The sequence below is a fragment of the Callorhinus ursinus genome, unplaced genomic scaffold, assembly GCF_003265705.2.
Source record: "Callorhinus ursinus isolate GAN/ISIS: 27379988/994484 unplaced genomic scaffold, GSC_fseal_2.0 scaffold39, whole genome shotgun sequence".
NCBI lineage: Eukaryota > Metazoa > Chordata > Mammalia > Carnivora > Otariidae > Callorhinus > Callorhinus ursinus.
In genome coordinates, this window is record NW_027397101.1 from 802,319 (window position 1) to 824,939 (window position 22,621).

Consider the following 22,621-nt stretch of genomic DNA (forward strand, 5'->3'; position numbering starts at 1 on the left):
AGGGTTGGGGAATAGTGAGGTCCAAGCGTCCTCCCTTCATGTGTGAAGCTCAGCAAGGCAATGCACAGTATGGAACTCTCTCAACGGCTCCAGTATCTAAAGGAAATCATTTTTGCCATTGACTCCCCGTGTGATACTGACATGTCACTTAAGCCTTCCTGTGCCTCAACAGTCTCATCTTTAAAGAGGCTGAACTCTTTTCAGTCTCAGAGACAAGGACAGAACCTGGACAGGAGTCCATGGGCTGCTTACCTACTGGGTAAGCAATGACCCCATCTCAACAATACGACCGTTTTACTAGCTTGGATGCACTGCCTCTTCCCTGCCCCACTCCCTCTGCCCCATTCAGCCCTTGTTTTTTCTATTTCCTGGGCTTATGCAACGGTTCCTGTGTGGTCTCTGTGCCTCCAACCCAGAGATTCTCAATCAGGGAGCAATTTTGTTCCCTAGGGGACACATGACAATACCTGGAGACATTTCTGGTTATCAAGATAGGTGGGGTACTACGGGCATCTACTGGGTAAAAGCCAAGGATGCTGCTAAACATCCTACAATGCTCAGGACAGTCCCCAACAAAAAATTATCCAGCTTAAAATGTCAATGGTGTTGATGTTGAAAAATTCTGCACCAGCCACACCTGCCTCGAATCTGCCCTCTCTACACCACAAATGATTAAAACACAATTCCATTCAGGTCATTTCCATGCCTGAAATCCTCCAGTGCCTCCCAAAGTGCCCTTAGGTTAAAGTCTAACCTCTCCAGGCAAGTCATGGAGACCCACGATGATCTGGTCCTTTCTTAACTTTGCTTTGCCTTTCACTTTTTCCCCCTGACCTTTCTTCCCCGGAGCCATACCAGCAACCAATGCAGGTAGACCAGACCACTCACAACTCACTCTGCCTATCAGTCTCACCCACCCATTCTTTGGCCTACCAACTTTACGTCAGACACTCTAATCAGACTAAAGGGGAACAAGGCACTCTCCAGGTAGCTTAAAGCCCTGATACCTCACGAGGCACACAGAAAAGTGAGCACATTTTCAATTAGCGGGGCCAGAACCTACTCATCACCCCGGCGATTTCACTGCTGTCTCCCCAACAGGCTGTGAGCCTTCAGGAAGACAGTGTCTACATCTCTGTAGGCCACAGCAACCTGCACACACTAAGTGTGGTCTACCAATTGTATCAGTTGTACTTGTCACAGATGTTGAATTAAGGAATGAATGAATTCCTAGCTTCTTTCAATTTCGCTCTGGCTCAGGCATAAAAACATTAAAATATCAAAATACAAAAATGAAACTAAATTCATCACACTGTATGTGCCAAGAAAGGCAGTTCATCCACAAAGGTGGAGATATCTTTGTTTAAAGCTGTGGTCTCGGCCTCTCTTTTCTTTATATACCAGAGAAATACAAATCTATAAAATAAGTATTTATCCCTACGGATTGTCTAAATCCCATTGCCTGATACTCAAAGACAAGACACTCAGAGCAGAATTGGACTCTAAAATAGTAACAGAGATATGATGGTATCAAGAACACTGGAGGAGATAATGCTAAGTGAAATAAGTCAAGCAGAGAAAGTCAATGATCATCTGGTTTCACTTAATTGTGGAACATGAGGAACAGCATGGAGGACACTAGGAGAAGGAAGGGAAAAATGAAGGGGGGGAAATCGGAGGGAGAGATGAACCATGAGAGACTGTGGACTCTGGGAAACAAACTGAGGGTTCTAGAGGGGAGGGGGGTGGGGGCATGGGTTAGCCCGGTGATGGGTATTAAGGTGGGCACGTACTGCATGGAGCACTGGGTGTTATACACAAACATTGAATCATGAAACACTACATCAAAAACTAATGATGTACTGTATGGTGATTAATATAACATAACAAAAAAAAAAGACAGAGCTAGGTTCACTGTGGGAATCATAACTCTGAATTTAACGGGACTTAAAATGATTTTGCTCTTTCTCTAGACTGAAAAGGTCATTCCATCTACTGGACACTTAACAATACTGTCGTTTTTACTTCTTTTCAAGTTGATTCTATATCCTGGAGATTGATAGGATTTGCCCAAGCTTCAAAACCCACAAGATGTCCCACAAGGGGACTGCCTAATAAAAAAAAAGTTTTATTAGACATTTATAGAGCCATTTTTGACTTTTTAAGAGTGTAACCTATCAGTTTGACTTTATAGCTGGTGAAAGAATTTAATATTCTTCTTTAAAGTAACTGGAAAAATTGAAAAGGTGGCTTATGGATTCTTATCACATATCATGAAAATTTTTATTTTTATTGCAGTTAATTATAACGTATGTGTCTCTTGTCCACAGCGTTCGTGTTAAAGCCAAGCTTAGGATTTAGCAGTGGAACCTCATTATAGAAAATGAAGCAAAATGGCTTTTAATTGAATGGGGTAAAGGGTCCAGGGAAAAGCTTGCCCAGTTCCCTGTTTCATCCTGGGGGATGACTCGTAGGGCCAGAGTGGCCTGACTTCCATATTCCTCATGGAATTTTTGTTCCCATCTAGGTTTCCATCTTTGCAGACAAGACACAGTCACAACTCCAGGCTTGGGTTGTTCCTTTTCCCTTCCTCTTCTCCGTTCAACCTTGGGGGAATCAGGACCTCCAGAGAAAGGGATTTGTATTAAACCAAATATTCCAGGTATAGGAGCATGTAGAGGTCAGGGGCATATCATGGCGCCTATTGATTATTCTGAGTTAAAGCTACTCAGACCCTCCTCTGTCCCTCTGACAGCAGGAAACAAATCTCCCTTATGAAAAACACCCTCCCTGCAATGCAAAGTAAAAAGATATCCTTGTTGGGATGCCTGGGTGGCTCACTCAGTTAAGCATCTGCCTTCAGCTCAGGTCATCCTCCCAGGGTTCTGGGATAGAGCCCCACGTCAGGCTCCTTGCTCAGCGGGAAGCCTGCTTCTCCCTCCCTCTGCTTGTGCTCTCTCTCTCTCAGACAAAAAAAAAAAAAGACATCTTTGTCACCAGAGATAGGGACTTCAAAGCTGAGAAAGCTGTAGAAACAAACCTTGTTATTTTTTTTCTAATCTACTAGACCTTAGCCTAAAGTCTGCTTAGAGTTCCCTAATAATTAAAGTTCCCAAACACCTGTTTTCTTTATCCTGTCAATTCCTCCCAAATTTATTGTCTCTTTGTCTAAAATGTATACAAATTGCCTGCTTTAATCATTTCTTTAGGTCTCAATTTCACTTTGGGGCCTCCATGAACCCATAATAAAACTTGAGGGTTTTTCCCTCCTGTTAATTTGCCTTATAAATCTTGGTCCAGCTGAAAGACCTCGAAGAGGAAGAATCTTTCCTCCTCTACACGAGGAAGTCCAGAAAAATCACTGGGGATCAGAAATGAAAGCTACTTTTATAACAGTTGAAAAACATACAAAATCAGAGAGGGTGCTAGAATATGTAGACAAGCAACATGGACCCAGAGACCCTTGGGCTAAGAAAACTAACTTAGCATGGAATTTACAGAGTTGGTTGCTAAGACCAAGAACACAGGCCATGAGTATACCGAGACCATTCTCATTGTCATCATCCTGTGGCTCGGCTGGGGATAAGGATGTCTCCCGAGGCCCCACCTTTCCTATTTTGCAATGCTTTCCTTCCACCCATGGAATCTGGGGCATCTAAGCTCTCCGGTTCTCCTCCTAACCATTAAACTTCCTTTCAGGAAAAGATTTACTAAAATTATTTATACTTCAGTGTGAGGTAGTTGCTGCTACTTCTCCCAAGGGTATGTGCATCCCAAGCCATATTCTCATTACAGGCTGAAGAGTTTTCCCCAATGGATGGGATTCGTGAATTGAAGCTGCAGGTGAAGGAGATCTTTTGAGGACAGAGAGATCTGCCCTCTTGAAACTGCCCAGTATCCAAATTTTAAATGATGAAACCAAAGTCACCTAAGGAAAAGCATGTTATGTTTGTGTTCAGGGTTCCAATATCTTTTTTTGAGTGCATTTTAAAAATATACCTTGATAACTCATGTGTGAGATTTGCCTCATGAAGTGTCTCCAGCAAGCAGTGTGGGGAGATTCTTCCCTGAAGTAAGTAAAATCCTTAAAAGCAAAAATAGCCTAGATGCACATATAGTACAGTCCTTAAAAATACAACTTTTGGACTGAGGTGGACTGTATATATTTTAGCTTGTATCAAAACTGTCAGAGAAAGGCCTATGGAAAAGGGAATATAAGTATGAAGAAACACTGAGGCAGAACAGAATGACCAGTTAAAGACACTTTATACTGGAGAATTCTTTACAATCACTAATTTAATTATAATAAAAACTTACCATTCAGCAAAGCTTTCTACAGTGATGGAAATGTTCTTGGTCTGACCTTTCCATGATGGTAGCCATTAGCCACATGTGGCTATTACTTATTGGAAATGCAGCTAATGTGTCTAGAACTGAATTTTTAACTTTAATAAATTTAAACTTAGTTTTAAATAGCCATACATTGTGAGGGGCTACCATGCTGGACAGTGGGGGGGGGGGGATCTAACAGCATTACTGCTTTAACATGTAATTTTTAGGACTACTTTGTATCCATGGCCTTTCTCTAGGAGAAACTGATAGAACTCTCAAAACAATGAAGTCTTCCAGCCACAAACAGCTTATTTACTAGAAACATCTTATGACTCATTCCATCCCCCCACCCCAACCATTACCAAGGTACCCAGGACCGGTGCCTCACTCGTCACTTCAGGGTAAGCCTGCAATGCCAGCTTCTGGAAGGAATGGTACTTACCCTCACCCAACGGAAGCTCCTCTTCTTGCTCACTGGGGGAAGGCAGCAGGGGCTGCAGGGGTTCCATGTTAATGATGAGCTGTTTGTTCAAGGAGTAGGAACTGCGGCTCTGAGTCATGTTGGCTCTGAAAACAGACACAAACCAGAGGGAATTGGTTTCCATTGCGAATGCCAGCCCCTCTATCTCGGCTGGCTACCCAAGTTGGGAACTGTCTCTAGACTTCCACAGTGGATGAGGCCAGGGGTAAAGGCAACATAACACTTAAGATATACAGCCCTCTTGATCCTTAAGGTTCTGACAAAATGTCCATGTGTCCTAATGCAACACAGTGAACAAACACCTATTTCCCCATATGTCACCAGACTGAGGCATACTAGGCAACGACACAGATATGGGAGGCAGGTGTCACTAGACATGCAGAACAGTGAATGAAGGGAATGGCTCAAAGCAATTTAACAAGCACCAAAAAAAAAAAAAAACCCGAAAACATAACCTGGTCAGACAGCTTTGAGCTACCTCGCTTTTGCTGGATGTCCAATATTTAATATCTCTGTTTAAGACTCCCATTCAAATTCACACCCCTCTCACCAGCCAGCCACAGAAGCTCTGCTTCTGAAGGCAGCATACACGTGTCGTTGGCTGCGAAAGGCAGCAGATGGCAAGGAAAATGTACAAGCATCTCATCAAGACTATTGGCTGACAGCGAGAAGCCCATCTACACTCCCTGCTGCAGGGAGACAAGCTGTCTGCCCTGAAAGACATGGAGGTGAGGCACCTCTAGTGGGTGTTTCAGCACCCTTCCCCTCCTCATGTTTCCTGTCAAAACCCAAACCAACCTACACTTCAAAGATGGTGTCAAATGTCTCCTAACCCTTTGATGCCCCCTTGGATGACCCCCATGACACATTTTCATTCATTCTCTCTCTCTCCCCTCACACTACCCTCCCTTCTTTCACATCTCATGGCATTTGACACCTCTGTCTCTCTGTCTTTACTGGTGTACTAATCAGCCCCACCTTGACAAGCACTTTAAGGGCAGAGACTGATCTATCCATTCTGGTGTGCCTTACAGCACCTCCCTAGGTATCTTATTAAGGGCTGCTCACATTTGAAATTGAAGCAAACGGAATGCAATCCTGGCTTGACATAAGTTGCCATTTCAGATTGACATGGGTGTTCCCCAGGTTGGTTACAGAGTTGTCTTTTAGCCTGGGCATTTCTGTTTGGCATGGGACAGCACATTTATTTGCAGCTGATATGTATGCATTGGATGGTGTGCCTTGTTCCAGTGAGCCACGGTCCTTGCATGAATTAACTCACTCTCTAGAACTATGATTTTCAGACTTTTTTGACGGAGACCCACATTAAGAAATGCATTTTATGTCATTTCTCTGTACACACAAGGGGAGGCACAAAAGTAAAGCAAATGTTTCATGCAACAACAGTAATTCTTGTTATGTGTGATTCACTTTCTTTTTCCCCATTCTATTTCATTTTGTTTGAAGTGCTGGTCTATTTTCATTTCATGACTCATTAATGTGCTACAACCACAGTTGGAAAAGTACGCATCCCATGGAGGAGACTGATGGCCAAGGGTCCTCCGGGAACTCTAAGGAGGGGCACCCTGACCCTGCTGTGGGGGGAAGGGAGAGCCAGGAAGGACCTCTCAGGGGAGGTGATGCCTGTGGTATGTCCTGGCAAGCACGGTGGAGTTGACAAGGAAAGAAATGGAGACAGCGTTTCCTTGCAGATGCAAGGAAGGAAGGGAGGGAGGGAGAAGGAAGATTCCTCATTTTTTGAGTTTTCATGGGATTTCCTCTGGCCCTGTGGCCTTCATGACTGTGATTCTAGCTCTGCAAAGCACATGTTGCCATGTCTGTGTGAACCATGGAGCTTTCTGACCTCAGAAAAGCCCATTTTCCACGTTTTACCAACTGAATCTCTCTGCCCCACCTCTGGCCACCCATGCCCCCTGACTGGCAGCAGTTCCTTCCACCAGAAATGACTGCATATCATCAAGGAGGGCCTGTAATGAGCCTTTATGTAGGATCTTGCTCCACAGCAGCCCCCCCTCCCAACACTCTTCACTTGGAGTTATAAAGCATCCTACCACCTGCCCGCCTCCACCGCCAACACTACAATGTCTGGCCAATTTCCCGGTGCTGGGACAGGCTGAGCTCACCAAGCGTTACCTCACAGGTGTGAACCTGCTGGGCACTGGCTGGTCAGGAGGATGCTGACTCAGCGCCCATGCCCACAGGCTCCTGTTGCCACATTGTAGCAGAGGCCTATGGCTAGGATCAAGGGGGTTTAGGGTCTGCTTAGAGTTAGGCCAGATGAACCACACAGTCGATTACAACCCTGAAACTCTCCAGTTCTATGATTCAGAGCGGAACACTGCCTCCTGATAAGTACAACACTCAGATAAACCCAAGGGTGGATACAGCTAGAGTTCCCCTGGAGCACAAAGAATCCGGGGCTTGAGAGCTTGGTGCTGGGTACTGGGACAGCCAGAGGGTAAGATTAATCAAAACTAGAATCAAAATGCATGTCTCAAACCCTCTCTGTACCAACCCCTGTAGACTACAGGTTACCTTTTCATACCTCTCTCCTTGCAACCTTTTTAAATGTGCCAGCTGATCCCAGCTTCATTTAAAGCAAGAGCCCACCATTACAGTTACACTACCAATAAATATGCCAGAATTTGATGGCTCCTTTTTTAGTTTACAGGTTTATATACTTGACCGTGTTTGTTTTTCTCAGTGTACCTGTGAGACAGGCAAGAAAAAAATACCATGTTCACAGATGAAGACACTGAGACTCAATGAAGTTACAGAACTTGACTAAAGATACTTAAGATAAGCAGACTCAGATCATATGATTCTCAACCAGTGCTCCTGCTCTGCTCTCCACTGCCTTCCTGCACTTTCTGCATGATTTATCCTATAGTGTCCCAGGGAGGACTCTATTCACTACTGCTAATGTCCTGCTCTCTGGCTATATGAGGGTCCACTGTGTCAGGTGGTCTTCTCGAAGACGTGCCAACCCCCCAGTCAGCTCCCACCCTGCCCTTCCACCTGAGCTCCTGATGTAACAGCTTCTCTGGCTGGAGTCTCCCCAAGCCAGGCAAGGGCCTGTGCCATGTTTCCCATTCTCAGAATCTACCCATCAACGGATTCTGCAAAATGCCTGACCCATTTTGTACTCAGCACAGAACAGTTTTCCAAAGAAACAGTCACTGGGAATTCTACTGAGGTAAAAAGGTTTTCTTTGGAAACTGCAAGGACATTCTAAGATTGGCTTCAAAAACTGATGGCATAATATAGAGCAACTAACACATGGCTCGTGGAATTCTGCACCAGTCCTTGCAGTGAAGCAAGTGCTGTTGGCCTGTCATCAAAACTCCATCTGAAGAAGCTTTAATGAGGACAGGTCTGTTAAATTCTAGCTTCCCATTTTTGGATGAGAGACAGGAAGAATATCATCACTTCATATTTGCATGGCACTTTCTAATTTTTAAAGCACTTTATTTTTATGCCCATAACAAAATCTAGAAGTTGGGCAAAGTAATATTCTGAATCTCATTTTATAGATGAGTAAACCGATGATCAGAGAAGTTAAGAGACTTACCCAAGACCATACAGCTTGTAAGCAACACAACCAAGATTAGACCACACACAGCTTGTAAGCAACACAACCAAGTTCATGGCCCCTCGAATGGTGCTCGTTTTAGGTCCAAATGTTGCCTCTAGGTGTCCCCCAGTGGTGGCTGCTGAGCCCAGGTGGCTCATACAGCCAGCCCTAGGCTCACCAAGCTGCAGCCTCTTGCTTCGCTGGGCCCCTGGCATGGATGGGTGATTCCCAGGCCAGGAGGGATTTGCTTGGGGATCTTGTCATCAGCAAAGATCAGTGAGCTATCATGAGAGTTAGCTTTTTCTCTTTTTGAAAAAAAAGAAAAATCCCAAGACAGTGTTCTCAATCTGTGTTGTCTCATTCTAAACACACACACCTCAGCAAAAGTAGTATGAACTTGCCATCCTTTGAAGAGTACACTCTCAAGTGTGAGGAAAGACAACTGAAGCCTTAGAGTGCTCATCTCTAAAACACAGCCAGAGAGAGAGTTCATTACTATACTCTCACTTTTGACAGCCACATCAAAGAAGCCAAAATAATTCAAAAATAATTGTTTAAGAGAAAAAATGTCCTACCACGCAACTGGCCACCGGAAAGAAATAAGAATTTGCGACTGCAAGTGGTACATCTCCATGGCTCTGGAAGCACTATTGCCTCCTGGGAGGTCAAGGTCCCCAGGGCAGCACCTTGGACAGATCTCAGGTCTCAGAAAATTGCAGGCCTGCTGCCGTCACCTCACACCCCAGGTTCATAGGTTCATTCAACAACTATGTGCTGACCTCTACTGTATGCCAAGTGCTGGGTTAGGTGTTGAGTGATACACAGATGACCAGACACAAGCCTTTTCCTCCCACAGCTTGCTTTGCATCATTACTTTAAACAAATTCTTCCTTATATTGTCAGAGATTTGAGAGATAATGCCAAAAAGCTGAGGACCAGAGAGGTGTCCTGAGCATATGGACTCAATATACACATAAAAAGGGTCAGTGGAAGGGGAAGAAATAGCATGTGAACCAGTGTGTCAAGGGTCTATAGGTCCTTGTGTGCAGTTACATCCCTGGGGGATTTTAGAAGGTTCCAGAAAAAGGAAACTGTAAATGGACTGATGCCTCATTTCCCATCCCCTCTAGTGGTTCGGTCCATTCAGGAAAAGATTCTCACCATGGCCACTCTTCTCCCCTCACTCCCACAGCCTGGTTACTCAAAGTGTAGTCCATGAACCCGCCACATGGCCACCACCTGGGAGCTCATTAGAAATGCCAGATTCATGAATCGGAATCTGATTTTAACAAGATCCGTAGGTGATCCCTGTCCAAGTTAAAGTTTGAGAAGCCCTGATCTAGGAATCCTTGATTCCCATAAATTAAGCAAACCTCGATTGAAAAAAGAAATACTTTTTCTAATTATTTTTGATATCACTAACCATCTATATATGATAACTATGGGATTCTTGGAAAGTCTTGCGTATTGGGAATATGAGTCTCTGAAAGCATTTTGTTAAAAACAGTTTCCTTCTTTGTGTTTGTGCTGTCAAGAGAACTCCCCAGCATCAAGTATTTCTTTCTTTTTTTTTTTTTTTTTTTAAGATCAAACACTCACACTTCATGTTAGAAGACTAAAACCCAAGCATATCCCTTGGGGTGGTCCTGCCTCCCAGCTTCTAAGAGAATGCCAGAGGGTTTCTGGATGGCAAAGGCTACAAAGAAAAGAACACAGGCTTAGGTCTGCCACAAAAAAAAATTATGACTTTAGATAAATCTTTTAACTTCTCCGAGACTCACGTTCCCTTGTCTATAAAATAGAAGCATCAAATTAGGTGATCCTTAAGGTCGTTTCTGGCCCAGAGTCTAGGAAAGTTCAAATGATACATCTTATTTCCTCTTTTTCATTTCTGCCACACCGAGTAACCACAATTTGTGGTAGAAGAGGGACTGTAAAGACTATTTTAAAAATAAGTAACTACAAATAAAAGACTAGCGTTATCAAGAGGTAGGTTAGAAGATTTTCACAGTTCTGCCGCGGTGCTCCAGCTTCCCTAGCCCTATAGCTTTCTCCTGCTTTGAGAAGCAGGAAAGACCACTTCTGCAGACGTGCACATGACAGCTTCTCACTGGGTCACCCAAACCAGGAATGAATTGTTCTCTGTACACATCTGCATGGGATCCTGTGCCAACTATAGTCTTGCTCTCCTGTGTGGGAGAGAAGTGCTGTCTGAATGCTGGGCCAGGCTGGCTCAGCCACTCTTCCAAGAGACCCAACAACCCAGGGAATAAGGTAAGAGGCACCCAGCTCACGGGGTCATGCTGGAAACAGAGGAGACTGGGCAAACATGAGCATAAGGGAGATTCCTCCATGTCCACAGAAGGGGAAGGAAGGAACAGGTGCCAACAAGTGTGTGAGAACCTCCTAAAAAAACATAACTTAGGATGATCTTGCCTTCAAAAAGGAGAACGTCATGATAATGTTCAGCTTTAGATAGTTAGCATGTTTGAGGTTTAGGGTGTACAATGATCTGTCTCATGGTGATATAAAGTCCAACATGACCAAGAGAATATTTCATTCTCAGAATGGCATATGCTGCCACGTTATGAAAATGTGTCCTCTTGAACCACTAATGACTAAGTTCCTCATTCCTCTGAGTGACCTTTGGGAGTGAGGAGCCCCGGGCGAGACGAGCACTGCCTGCCTTCCTCGTGTGAAATAGTCTAACATAAGTCGGGCCAGTGGGTACTGGCCACATCTGATGAACAGAGAGCAGTTCTAAGAGGGCAGGACGACAGACTCGGCCAGGAGATGACACCACTGTGCCTCACACACACTGTTCATGTGACACTCCGGGCCCAATCAAGCCAATGACTCCCCACAGAGCAAGCAACTCAAAACGAAGTCGGACCGCACTCACACCACAGCCCTGTCAAGTCTGTCCCTGGGAAATTCCAGGACAGCAAAAGTGCCGTGGCCTGGAAACAGATGTACCCACACTGACACAGGTACAGGCATGTGGTGCCCTTACACCCTCTCCTGTTATAGAGAATTTGGCAAAGCAAGCCTGAAAACCTTCTGTCCATCCCTGAAGCCTCCCAGAGCCCCCAAGACCACCCCACTTACCTGTGCACTTCCGGAGGCTCCCTCTGGATTTTGGAGCTGGCCTCTACCACCTCTTTGGCAACTTTACCACTGCAAAAGAAAAACACATCTGTGCACACACACTCACAGGAGAAGGGGAGGGATGTGCTCGTGTATTTTATTTTTTAACTTCACAATGGTCTGATCCGCTCTAGAAATCCATGCCTTCTCTTCCTCCATCAGAGAAGTTACTATGGAATCTGAGGGGGGCCCATGAGTGTCAGACATGAGTGGACTGGAAAGGGAGGACCAAAACAGGCGTACAAGCCAAAGCGCACCGATTTATAAGCAGAATATTCAAAAAGTAAATGAGTGCCCCCACCCTAACCCACCATCAAAATGGAACCACAGGTACCCACCTATATCGAAATCTACTTCCTTTAAAAAATATCTTGCTGCTTGACACCGTCTTGATCTGACTGGATTTCGCATACCTTGAAGAAGCAGCAAAACAGAGGTGGTAGTTAGATTGTCAAGTCTGAGTGAGACATGCTATAAAGTGTGAGGACTGGATATTTTTGACAATAAGAAATAGATGCTACTGGAGGACTGCACGTGTGCACACACACCTGAAGGAAAGTTTCACCAAAAAATACTTTCCCTATGTGTATTACTTTCTGCTATCTCTTTTCTTTCTTTCTTTTTTTTTAAAGTAGGCTCCATGCACAGCGTGGGGCTTGAACTCAAGACCTGGAGCTCGAGAGTCACGTGCTCTACCAACTGAGCCAGCCAGGCGCCCCTCTTTCTGTTCTTCCTAAATCCTGGTGATGGCCCACCCATTTCATTTCAGAATCTATTACTGGATCACGACCTGCAGGCAATGGTGATGATCAAAAGGATTCTTTCCCAATTTCCACTTGAAAGATACAGAGAAGATGGATTGTGTCACATGGTGTCAAGTTCCAGGTCACGGGGGGGGGGGGGCGGGATGGGCACTTTCGCACCTGTGCCTGAAACAATGCTGCAGCAGAACACAGCTTCCCGGTGACACAGGTCACTCACCAAGTCATAAAGAAGACACCCACTGTGTACTGCCCAAAAGAGACCACGGGGCTCATGTCACCAGGGACATGGTCACTGGCTTGAGTATTCTCCAGTGAGGTCACCATGACCCAGTGCCCTTTAAAGGAACCCAGGCTGGGAGATGACTAAGACACACGCGGAACAAGAAGCCCGACCAAACACTGATTCAGCAGCTCTAAGCACACCTATAACCATGAACAAAACCACAGCACTCTGGAAAACAACAAAAATGTGGGCTCTGTGCAGGCCACACACAGGGCACTAAATTGCTGTGACAGCTGAGAATGCCTCTCGGCAATCACTTTAAGCCTCGTGCAACTAAACCCAGGTTCGAAAGAATGGCCTCCAAGAATTCAGGACCATTTAAAATATTGAGAGTCCCAAAATCTTAATAGAAAACACACACAGAACAATACGCTGTATAGAATTCTGAGCGAAGACGAGCATATAGCTAGGGCTCTGGGGTTAGAGGTTTCTGTGCAGGCAGCGATCCCGAACGCTAGGCATCTCAGAAGCCTTGGTTCCTTTGTTCGAGCAATTGTTAACCAAATGCTGAGGCTGGTCCACACCCCCCCCCCCCCCCCGCTAGGTTCAGGGAAGACACACAGCCTCTGTATTCATGGAGTGTAAGGTCTAGAAGGGAAATGGATATTAATCTAAAAACCAGACACATAAGTGAATAACTATAAATTGTGCAGGGGGCCATGAAGGAAAAGATGCAATGAGAGCATTCGAGGGGGAGACCAATTCAGCCTGGGGGCCATGGGTCTGAGATCCAGGGACAGGAAGGCGTTAACTGGGCAGCTGGTGGGCAGTGTTCTGGGCGGAAGGCTCAGTAGGCATAAAGCCCGGAGAGCTTGAGCACTGGAGGAACTAAAAAGATCTGATGTGCATTTCCCCGTGTTATTATTATTGTAATTACACGCCCACACACATACATTTTCCCCCCTAATTTAGCACAGCCTGACCTTAAGCTGTCCTAGTTAAGGATTTTGGCCTTTGTCCTCAGAACCATGAAAAGCCAGAGGCACACTCTTTTGCAAAGAAGCCCCTTCTCCCTTTCCACTTCCACAAATGGCCTGAGCCAACAGAGAAGAGCACTGGGGACAAATGAGGAGCAGGGAGAATGAGACAGGAGCGGGGGGGGGGGGGGGGCGGGGGGGGGGGGGGGGGGGGGTTGCATTCCAAGGCAGGCCTAGAGAAGGTGGCATGGGAGCCCTTAAGGATGAGTGGGAGCATATGAGATCCACGCCTGGGAGGATCCTGCCCCCTAAGACAGGCAGTGCGGACTGCTGGCCAGAGCTGGGCTACAGATCACATGCAGTCAAGAGGATAAAAATCCCCAGCAAGCCACGCCAACATGGGACAGGAGTCCCACAGTGCCCTCCTCCTCCAGCGAGGACACGCCTGCTCCCGGCGCACCTGCCCCTGCCACCACCCGCCCCACACACACACCCAGGGAGCTGTGAGCCTAACACGTTATCTACAGAAGCCTGAGAAAAGGGCGGTCTTCATCAACTCCCCACCTTCTTGGCAGGGTGTTGCTCCCAGGCCTCAGAGGCAGGAGGCAGAGAAACCTTTAAAGAAGCTTCTGTCTTTAGGGGCACCTGGGTGAGTGTCTGCCTTCGGCTCGGGTCATGGTCCCAGGGTCATGGGATCGAGCCCCGCATAGGGCTCCCTGCTCCGTGGGGAGCCTGTTTCTCCCTCTCCCTCTGCCCCTCCTTGTGCACGCATGTGAGCACTCTCTGTCAAATAAATAAATAAAATCTTAAAAAAAAAAAAAAGAAGCTTCTGTCTTTAAAATGTTGGTTATTACTGTTCTAGGTTCTAAAGATCCTTGGGACAAAGTAGTCTGCTAAGAAGATAAAGAAGATAAAGAGCCTTAACTGCAGTTTTTAACCCATGAAAGTAATTGTGCCAACCATTGTGCCAACTATACCTCAATAAAAACATTAATTAATGAAAAAGGAAAAAGAGCCTTAATTGGGGTTTTCAAATGCAACTCTGTGCCCAGGTTATAGAAGATACCAGAAGCCCAAAGAGGTGTGGCAAGCCCAGCTGGTGTAGGGAGCCTCTTGTGGGGAGAGGAGGCAGCTCTGCTTTCCACTGGTTGAGCCTCAGCTCTGCTCTTCCAGGCCCTCAGAGGGGTCCACTGCCTCTTACGATGGAGCCGCCTCTTGGTGGGAGGCCTCAGGTGCGTTGCCACCATCCAAACCCTCAGAAGACACATTTTGCAGAGAAAGTGAATAGCCTGCCTGCTCAGGATGGGAGGCGTGGAAACACCATTGCCTTCTTTCTGGCAGCTGATTGCCCATAATGAACATTCGTGTCATGTCGTTTGCTCAGAGACACTCTCCCAAGAGCATGACCACCAGTCCCCCACCCTTCCAAATGTGCAGGTAGACGCCCCATCATGTTTGGGTTGAGAGCTTTAGCGAATAAACCCGGAAATTTATTCAGAGAGCTTGAACAACCCTGGGAAATCGGAAGCACAGGAGGATGGAGGGAGATGGTGAGGGGGAAAAGGAAGGTGGCCGGGTGATAGGACACACCTCCAGTTGTTTCCAAACCTGGCCATATGCCAGCAGCATTTGGAATAAGGGTTAAAACACCAGTGTCCAGGCTCCGTCACTGGAGATTTTCATCCAGCAGGTCTGCCGGGGGTCCAGGAGTTGGTGTTTTTATCAAACACCCCAACGTCATTCCAAGGCAGCCCACTTGCCCCTGAGAACCCCTGAGTCCCCAAATTCTTCTTGAACGACCCAAGAGGTGGTGTTTTACCTGGAAGAGCAGAGGCCCAAGGTTCCTACCTGCTCTTGGTCCTGTGACCTTGGTCAAGTCATGTAGCTTTTCCCAGCCTTCCTTTCTCCATGAGTTTTTTAAGTGGGGGAGGGTATTACAATACTTAATTCATAGTGTTCTGAGGAGCGTTCAATAAGATCAAGTTATCTGAAAGCACCTGTTCATTATATAAGTTTCCTGCCCTCCCTAATATCACTCTCAAAATCTCTCCACTGACTTCTCACTCTCGAGCCACCAAAGCCAGGCCTCTGGGTCATGGAGATTCTGGGGGAATGATTTCAAACCCTCTGACAGCCAATGAAAGGACCTGTTTGCTCTAACTAGCTGATGTGCTCCGGTGCTCAGTTTCCCAGTCTCTCACACCAACAATGAGCCCGGAGCAAACGTCTGCCCAATGCAGGCAATGAATGCAGCACCTAGCTGAACAGCAAACCTCTCCCCTCCAGCCTTCTTCCCCACCTGCCCTCTCCCCACTGGCACCTCCTACTCCCCATCAAAATCCCATCATGGAAGCTACAGAAGAATCTTCTCGAACTCTTCTCGAATATCTCATGGGCCATGTACCATCCAAAGCATCTCAAACACATTAATTCATTTTATCCTCACAGCTCTCTCCTAGGAGGAAGCAATCCACCTTTTTACGTGAGGAAACTGAGGCACAGAGGGGTTAAGTCACTGAATCATGGTAACAGGATAGAACTGGGGCAACTGGGCTGCAAATCCAGGCCTGTATTTTTTTAAAATAATGCGTTAGCTACACAGTTTCTCAGACTTCAAAGAGCATCAGAGTCACCCAGCACATGTCTCAAAACACAAGTTTCTGCCTCAGTAAGTCTGGGGTGGAACCCAAGAATCTGCATTTCCAGCAAGTTCCCAGGAGATGCTGACGCTGGTCAAAGGACGCTACTTTGAGAATCACTGGATTAAAGCATTTAACCTTAGCCTGCGTGCGAGCACCACCTGGGAAAGATTTATTTCTACCAATATCTAGCTCTGTCATCCCAGATTCTGATTTTTTTTAAATGACAAAGTTATTGAGATATAATCCACATACCACAAAGTTCACCCTTTAGATTGCACACTTCAGTAGTCTTAAATGTAATTTACAAAATTTTGTTTAAAAATGAGAAAACATGTTCATCTCACCCAGGAAGAACCAACCTCCCATTATCCCCCTCATCTCCTCCACTCCCAATCCTAGACAAGGACAAATCTATTCTCTGTCTCTCTAGATTTCTCTATTCTCGACATTTCATACAAAAGGAATCATACAATATGTGGCCTTTTGTGTCTGGCTTCTTTCTACTTAGCATAATGTCCACAGCTTGTTATTTTTTGAAAAGCTCTCCCAGGTGGTTCAAATGTGCAGTCAGCGAGCGCTGAGAACCACTGGTTTGGAACCTTGGTACTCAAAGTGTGGACAATGGGCCTGCAGCACAGCCTCACCGGGGATCTTATTAAAAATATGGACTCTGGGGGGTGCCTGGGTGGCTCAGTTGGTTAAGCATCAGGCTCTTGATTTCAGCTCAGGTCATGATCCTGGGGTCGTGTGGTCGAACCCCACATCACACTCAACAGGGAGTCTGCTTGAGATGCTCTCCCTCTCCCTCTACTCCAACCCCTGCTTGCACACTCTCACTCTCTCAAATAAATAAATCTTAAAAAAAAAAAGGGGGGTGGGGAATATGGACTCTGATGCCCCATCCCAATCTCCTGAATCATACTCCACATTCTCTCAGGATCTCCGGGTCATTCAGGTGCTCACTGAGGTGTGCGAGGCTCTCATGTAGGGAGCTCTCAGGGTCCTTACCTACTGAATATAAAGCTGTTTCTCTGACAAAATGCATACCAGACTCTGGGTAAGACATTTCTTAGAGACTGCCTTTGTGCCCTGCAAACAATTCCATACAAACTTGGGGACAAAGAGCATCATTTGAGCCTCTACATTGTCCCCAGTACCCAGCACAGTGTATGGCATAAAGCAGGTGTGACAGACTCATTGAATGGAAACTCCCCAAGCCACTGAACTCTTCAGTGACTCCATGCGCTTCCAGGGAACCTGTACTCTGGGGGTGGTGGCGCCTAGAAACCACATGGCATATGGGAAACTCTGAAATGGTGACTTGTCTGTGTCGGGGATTCCCTGGGGTTTTGGAGCAGGAGGGAAAATCAGAGTTTCTGCACTGGGCTCCATTCCCAGGCAGCAGATCTCAGAACAAAGGCTTTCAAACCTGATCGTGGTCCTGGGCCAGTGGACGACCAACTGCACGTTCATGTCTTAAAAGCACACTAGGGAATTCCTAGGCATCAGCCACCAGGCCTCCCTGTTTCCATGGCAGGTGAAGTAGAAAAAGGAGCAAACCACTCCCAACTCAGGAAACAAAATCAGGACCTTGCTCTGCCAGCCGAAACCATTACAACGCAGCACCAGTGGGACAGCACTCACCCCTGAGCTTAACAGAATCAGAACCCTTCAGAGTCAAAGGGATGGGGCTCTGAAATCAACGGGCACTCAAAAACCTTTTGTCATTAGTGGAGGGGGGTATAGTCACGGTCACTGCGGCACAACTAAGCACTCCCCAGCAGGTATTATACTTTACGGATGAAAAACAAAGTTGGAGCTCAGAGTTCAAGTGCTTTGTTCCAGGCCACACTGCTAGGAAGCGACAGAGTCAAGACTCAAAGCCAAGCCTTTCACCTCCAAGGTCCATGCTCGTGAACACTAGGCCACAGTGAGGCAAACAAACCACGCCCAAGGCCCTGTCCCCTCCGTTCTGTAGATGAGAAGGCTGAGGCCAGACTTGTCCAAGGTCACACAGCCCGGTCAGAACAGGTGGTATCTTTCCTTCTCCGTAAGGAACAGGGATGGTTATTAGATCAACGAAGGAACAAAAGGGTCCAAGAAAACTCAGATCGGTATAAATATTAGGGATCAGGGGTCTTCATGAGAGAGACGGGGTAGCCTGACCTAACCAAAGCAGAGGCGCAAGGACTCGGTCACCTCTGTACAGAAGGTCCCCAATATATGATGGTTCAATTTACAGTATGTTTAACTTAGGATGGGTTTATCAGAGTGTAACCCCATTGTAAGTCAAGGAAGATCTGTTCAGTGCCACAGGTGCTGACCACTAAACCCTCCTGGTCTTCGGAAGCATCCACAGAAGACTGGGAAGGATTCCTCTGATATGCCCAGTTGGCCCATATGATGACAGGATTATCACACTGACCTCTTTACTAGGTGCCAGCTAAGGTGCATACCCTAAAATATGCAAAACAAGTTCCCTGGTTCCTAGGTTTTTCTCCTTCTTCCCCCTCCTTTCAATTCTGCTTTTGTCTTTGACTCTAGCAATCAACTGACTCCCTCACACATGCTAAAACAATGTGTGTGCAAAAGAATGAATTAATGTCCTAAGTTATTCTTTGATGGAGATCCTATGAGTTCACCTAAAGGATCTTCAAAGCCATGCTAAACTCCTACCAAGAAGGGCTGACTGAGAAGCCTCCAAAAGGTCTGTCCACTGGGTGTTCTCCTCTCCTACTCCCGCCCCTTTCACCATCTGTGGTCAGCAGCATCAACCACACCCTTCGCTTCTCTACTGCCTCTTTCATGATGGCTGAGCCCTCTGTCTGGCCCCAAGAGCTCCTGGCCCCTCCTCTCCTCCCTGTCTACTCCATGTACCCTCCACTCCAGCCTTGTGTGGCTGCTCATCTTCCCCAATATCTTCCACTTTCCTGCCTTGGTCTCTTACCCAGAATGTCCTTCCTCCATCTGAAGGGGACTTCTACTTCCTGGCTCCCCCAGCAGCAAGACTCACCCCTCCTCTGGGGTGCCCTCCAGCATTTTATTTGTACTTCCCTTTTGGTGTCTACCATGAAGTACAAATCTCTTGAGGATAGGAACCATGCCTTATCAATTGATCCAGGAAATATTTTTTGAATGCCTGGGGTCTCTGGCAACTCAAAAGATAAATAGAACTTAGTTCCTACCTTCAGAGAGATCTGATCCAGTATAGATATGTACATAAAAACCTACAATAAAATAGGTCATGATCTATCTTGTTTTGCTTTGTTTCAAAACTCCATCTACCAGCTCCCTCATTTGTGAGAAAACACTCATTCAAAATGACTAATTAATGGTCTCTAAATGATCCCTTGACAAGAACCAGATTTCATTAAAGGAGAAACAGAAGATTTCCAAAAGCTTAGGCTCCAAAAAATAGTTTGTCAGTTTCTCAAAAAATTAAGTATAGAGTTACCCAATGACCCCAAAACTCCACTCCTAGGTATAAACCTAACAGAACTGTCCACAGAAAAACTTTTATATGAATATTCATAGCAGCATTATTCATAATAGCTAAAAAAAGGAAACAATCCAAATATCCATCGACTGATGAATGGATAAACAAAATGTGGTCTACCCAAACACTGGATCATTATTCAGTCATGAAAAGAAGCGAAGTACTGATGCTGCTACCACATGATAAACCTTGAAAACATGACCTTAAGTGAAAGAAGCCAGGCACAAAAGACAACATAGTTTACGTTTCTGTCTATATAAAATGTCCAGAATGATGGGTGAATCCATAAACATAGGAAGTAAGCCGTGGTTGCCAAGGTCTGGGAACGGGGCGGGGGGGATGGAGAGTGACTGTTAATGGATGCAAGGTTTCTTTTGGAGGGGATAAAAATGTTCTGGAATTGGATAGCAGTGATGGTTGCATGACTTTGTGAATTATACTAAAAACTACTGAAAGTATACTTTAAAGGGGTGATTTTTATGGTATATGATCTCAATTTTTCAAATAATTAAAAACAACAGCAAAATACATGCAGGCCTCAACTAGAGGCAGAGCATCAAACTCTCTGCATCTCCCTCTCTCAGCTCTCATGGGCATGGACAGGCCTGGACATGATTTCAGAGGCAGTCAGGTACCCTTATATACCAGTTCCCAAATACCCGATAGGACCCACTGATGTCTTGAAGTGAAGATGGTTGTGGGAAGGTCTTTTGATACATATCTTCACTCACAGCATTTTGGAGGTCATCTCATCCAAGGGCTTTCAAACTATACTCCTGATGGGATCTGTCCGGGACAGAGAGTTCTCCCAGGACACAAGACTCTCAATGCTAAGCCTGAAGAAGGCCGGGCAAATGCAGACAACTGGTCACCCGAGCTCCTGAGAAGCAGTGAGCAACAGGTGAAGGGTCTCGAGTCCCCAGTGCCAGCTCTGATCCTCGCCAACAACCACAGCTCCTCTATTTTTATCTCTTTACTTACTAGGCTTTGCCTACACTTCTATTTGAGGAAAAGAGTTCTGTGAATAAAAAAGGATTTGAAAAAGATTGTCCGAACCTGATCCATTCTGATCCTTGTCAGCTAAAGCCCAGGAGGTTCAGAGACTCAGCATTTTCAGAGACTAGAGTCTAATGAGCATGGCCGAATTCAGTGTGAGGGAAGACAGAGCAAAGGCCACGTGGATGAGCTCCAGGGGCCAGCTGGCACCCTGGGCAGGGCTGGCTTGGGCTCCTGACTGCATCCCTCACCACTGCTCTTCCACTCAGCAAGTGTGTCTCAAAGAGGAGAAGCTGGAACTCAGTGGGAAGATCCTAAATTTGAAGCTCTCTTGAAACTTGAGAGCTTTGTGGATGGTTTCTGAAGTCCTGTCCTGTCCAGTACTGACTTTCCACGATCATAGCCTCTGACCACATTCCACCCACAAGCCGTTGGCTCCCATCTCTGTGTGCTGGAGGTTTCTTACCACAAACACCTGTGACTCTCTGCCAAAGCTTGCTTTCTCTGGTTGTGAGAGCAGAGTCAGCCGACACTCAGAGTAAGCCAGAGAGTATTAACTCTGCCCTCTGAAGTGGCCTTGAACCAAAATGAGTGAGGAATTGGTAAACAAACAGCCCGGGCCCTTTGCTGGTCAGTGGGAGAATTCTGAGGCAAGTTCTATAGCCTGACAGAATTCCCCAGCAGAGCTGAACACAGCTGCCCTCAGGAGTGACCTGACGGATAACATGCCCTATATTGCTTGCCGCCCCACCTCCCTTCCCCACCCCTTCTACCGGTATGTCCAGAAATCGCATCCCCAAGAAACTACTAGCACTCAACTCTTCTCAAGGTCTGCTTCTGAGGGGGGCACCCAATAAAAAACAGATTCTGTGACATTTTGAATGGAAATATTAATGCAAAAAAAAAAGGCACCCATTGCAATTCTATGAGTATCACCCAATGAGGAGCTCAGGCTTGGCTGGGAGTCGCCCTGCACAATGCACTGAATTTACAATTCTCTTAAATATAATGAAAAGAACTGAATTAAAAGAAATGAATATGCAGCTATTTGCAAAACATGAGTGATTACATGGATGCTTTTACAACCTATGATTAAATGAATAAAAGCTACATACTTATAAAAGGCCTGGTTCTCCACCCCACACTTCCAAAGATGTTTGCAGGCAGCTGGTGTCGAAGTATGGAATGCCAACATGGCTTTTTTCTAATAAAAAAGACAAAACAAGAAAGGGCATGTGAAACAGAATTTATCCTTTTGAGGTATTTACCAATTTGTACCCCGCCCCCACCTGCCAAACAGACTAAAAGTAACTTAGGCATTACCCTGGTCTTAAAAGTGCTGTTGAAATGGTGTCCCGCCTCCCTCACCCTTTGCAGACATCTTGAGTCTAGCTGGGCCCTGTTTCTAACAAAAAACAGCCTCACAGTCAATCCTCTCAACAACCCAGGAATCACCCGCCTCTCATTCAGACTTGTAGTCCTTTAAAAATTTTGCCACCGCTGAATAACCCGTGCTTGATCTAAAAACTAGTCAAGAAAATCTGCAAACCTCCAGACCTAGCCCTAAGGCTCAAAGCTTCCATGACGGCCTCCTCTCAGATGCATTCCCTGATGAACCCAACCTGCATCCAGTAGCTTCATTAAGACTCCTGGAACGTATAGACTCTATTTATAAAACTAACCAGCAGTGGTTGAATATCTAGCTTTGGAAGTATTCTTCACTTGTTTCATAAATCTATATTTTGGCAGATTACAGAGGTAGAAGGAGGTTCCATTTTCCTTTTTTTTTTTTTAATTCAAATTCCAGTTGGTTAACACACAGTGTTAGTTTCAAGAGAAGGTTCCATTTTCTATCCCAGTCTATTTTTTACACAGTAGTATATGGTCAAGCATTGCTCACTGACTTTGTTTTTTAAAAAATTTTTTATTTAAATTCAATTTAGTTAACATGTAGTATACTATTAGTTT

At 45.7% G+C, this 22,621-nt stretch overlaps 1 protein-coding gene across 4 annotated transcripts in view; it reads right to left on the reverse strand.

Annotated features, from left to right (window-relative positions):
- FRMD3 (FERM domain containing 3) overlaps positions 1-22,621 on the reverse strand; it is a 319,301-nt gene that overhangs the window by 65,402 nt on the left and 231,278 nt on the right. For all 4 annotated transcript variants that reach the window (XM_073880661.1, XM_025851700.2, XM_073880660.1 and 1 more), the window contains exons 10-13: positions 21,769-21,857; positions 11,894-11,968; positions 11,517-11,585; positions 4,775-4,899 (exon numbers count right to left, since the gene is read on the reverse strand). In XM_073880661.1, the coding sequence (XP_073736762.1) occupies positions 4,775-4,899; positions 11,517-11,585; positions 11,894-11,968; positions 21,769-21,857 (358 nt within the window). The remainder of the gene's footprint in view (positions 1-4,774; positions 4,900-11,516; positions 11,586-11,893; positions 11,969-21,768; positions 21,858-22,621) is intronic.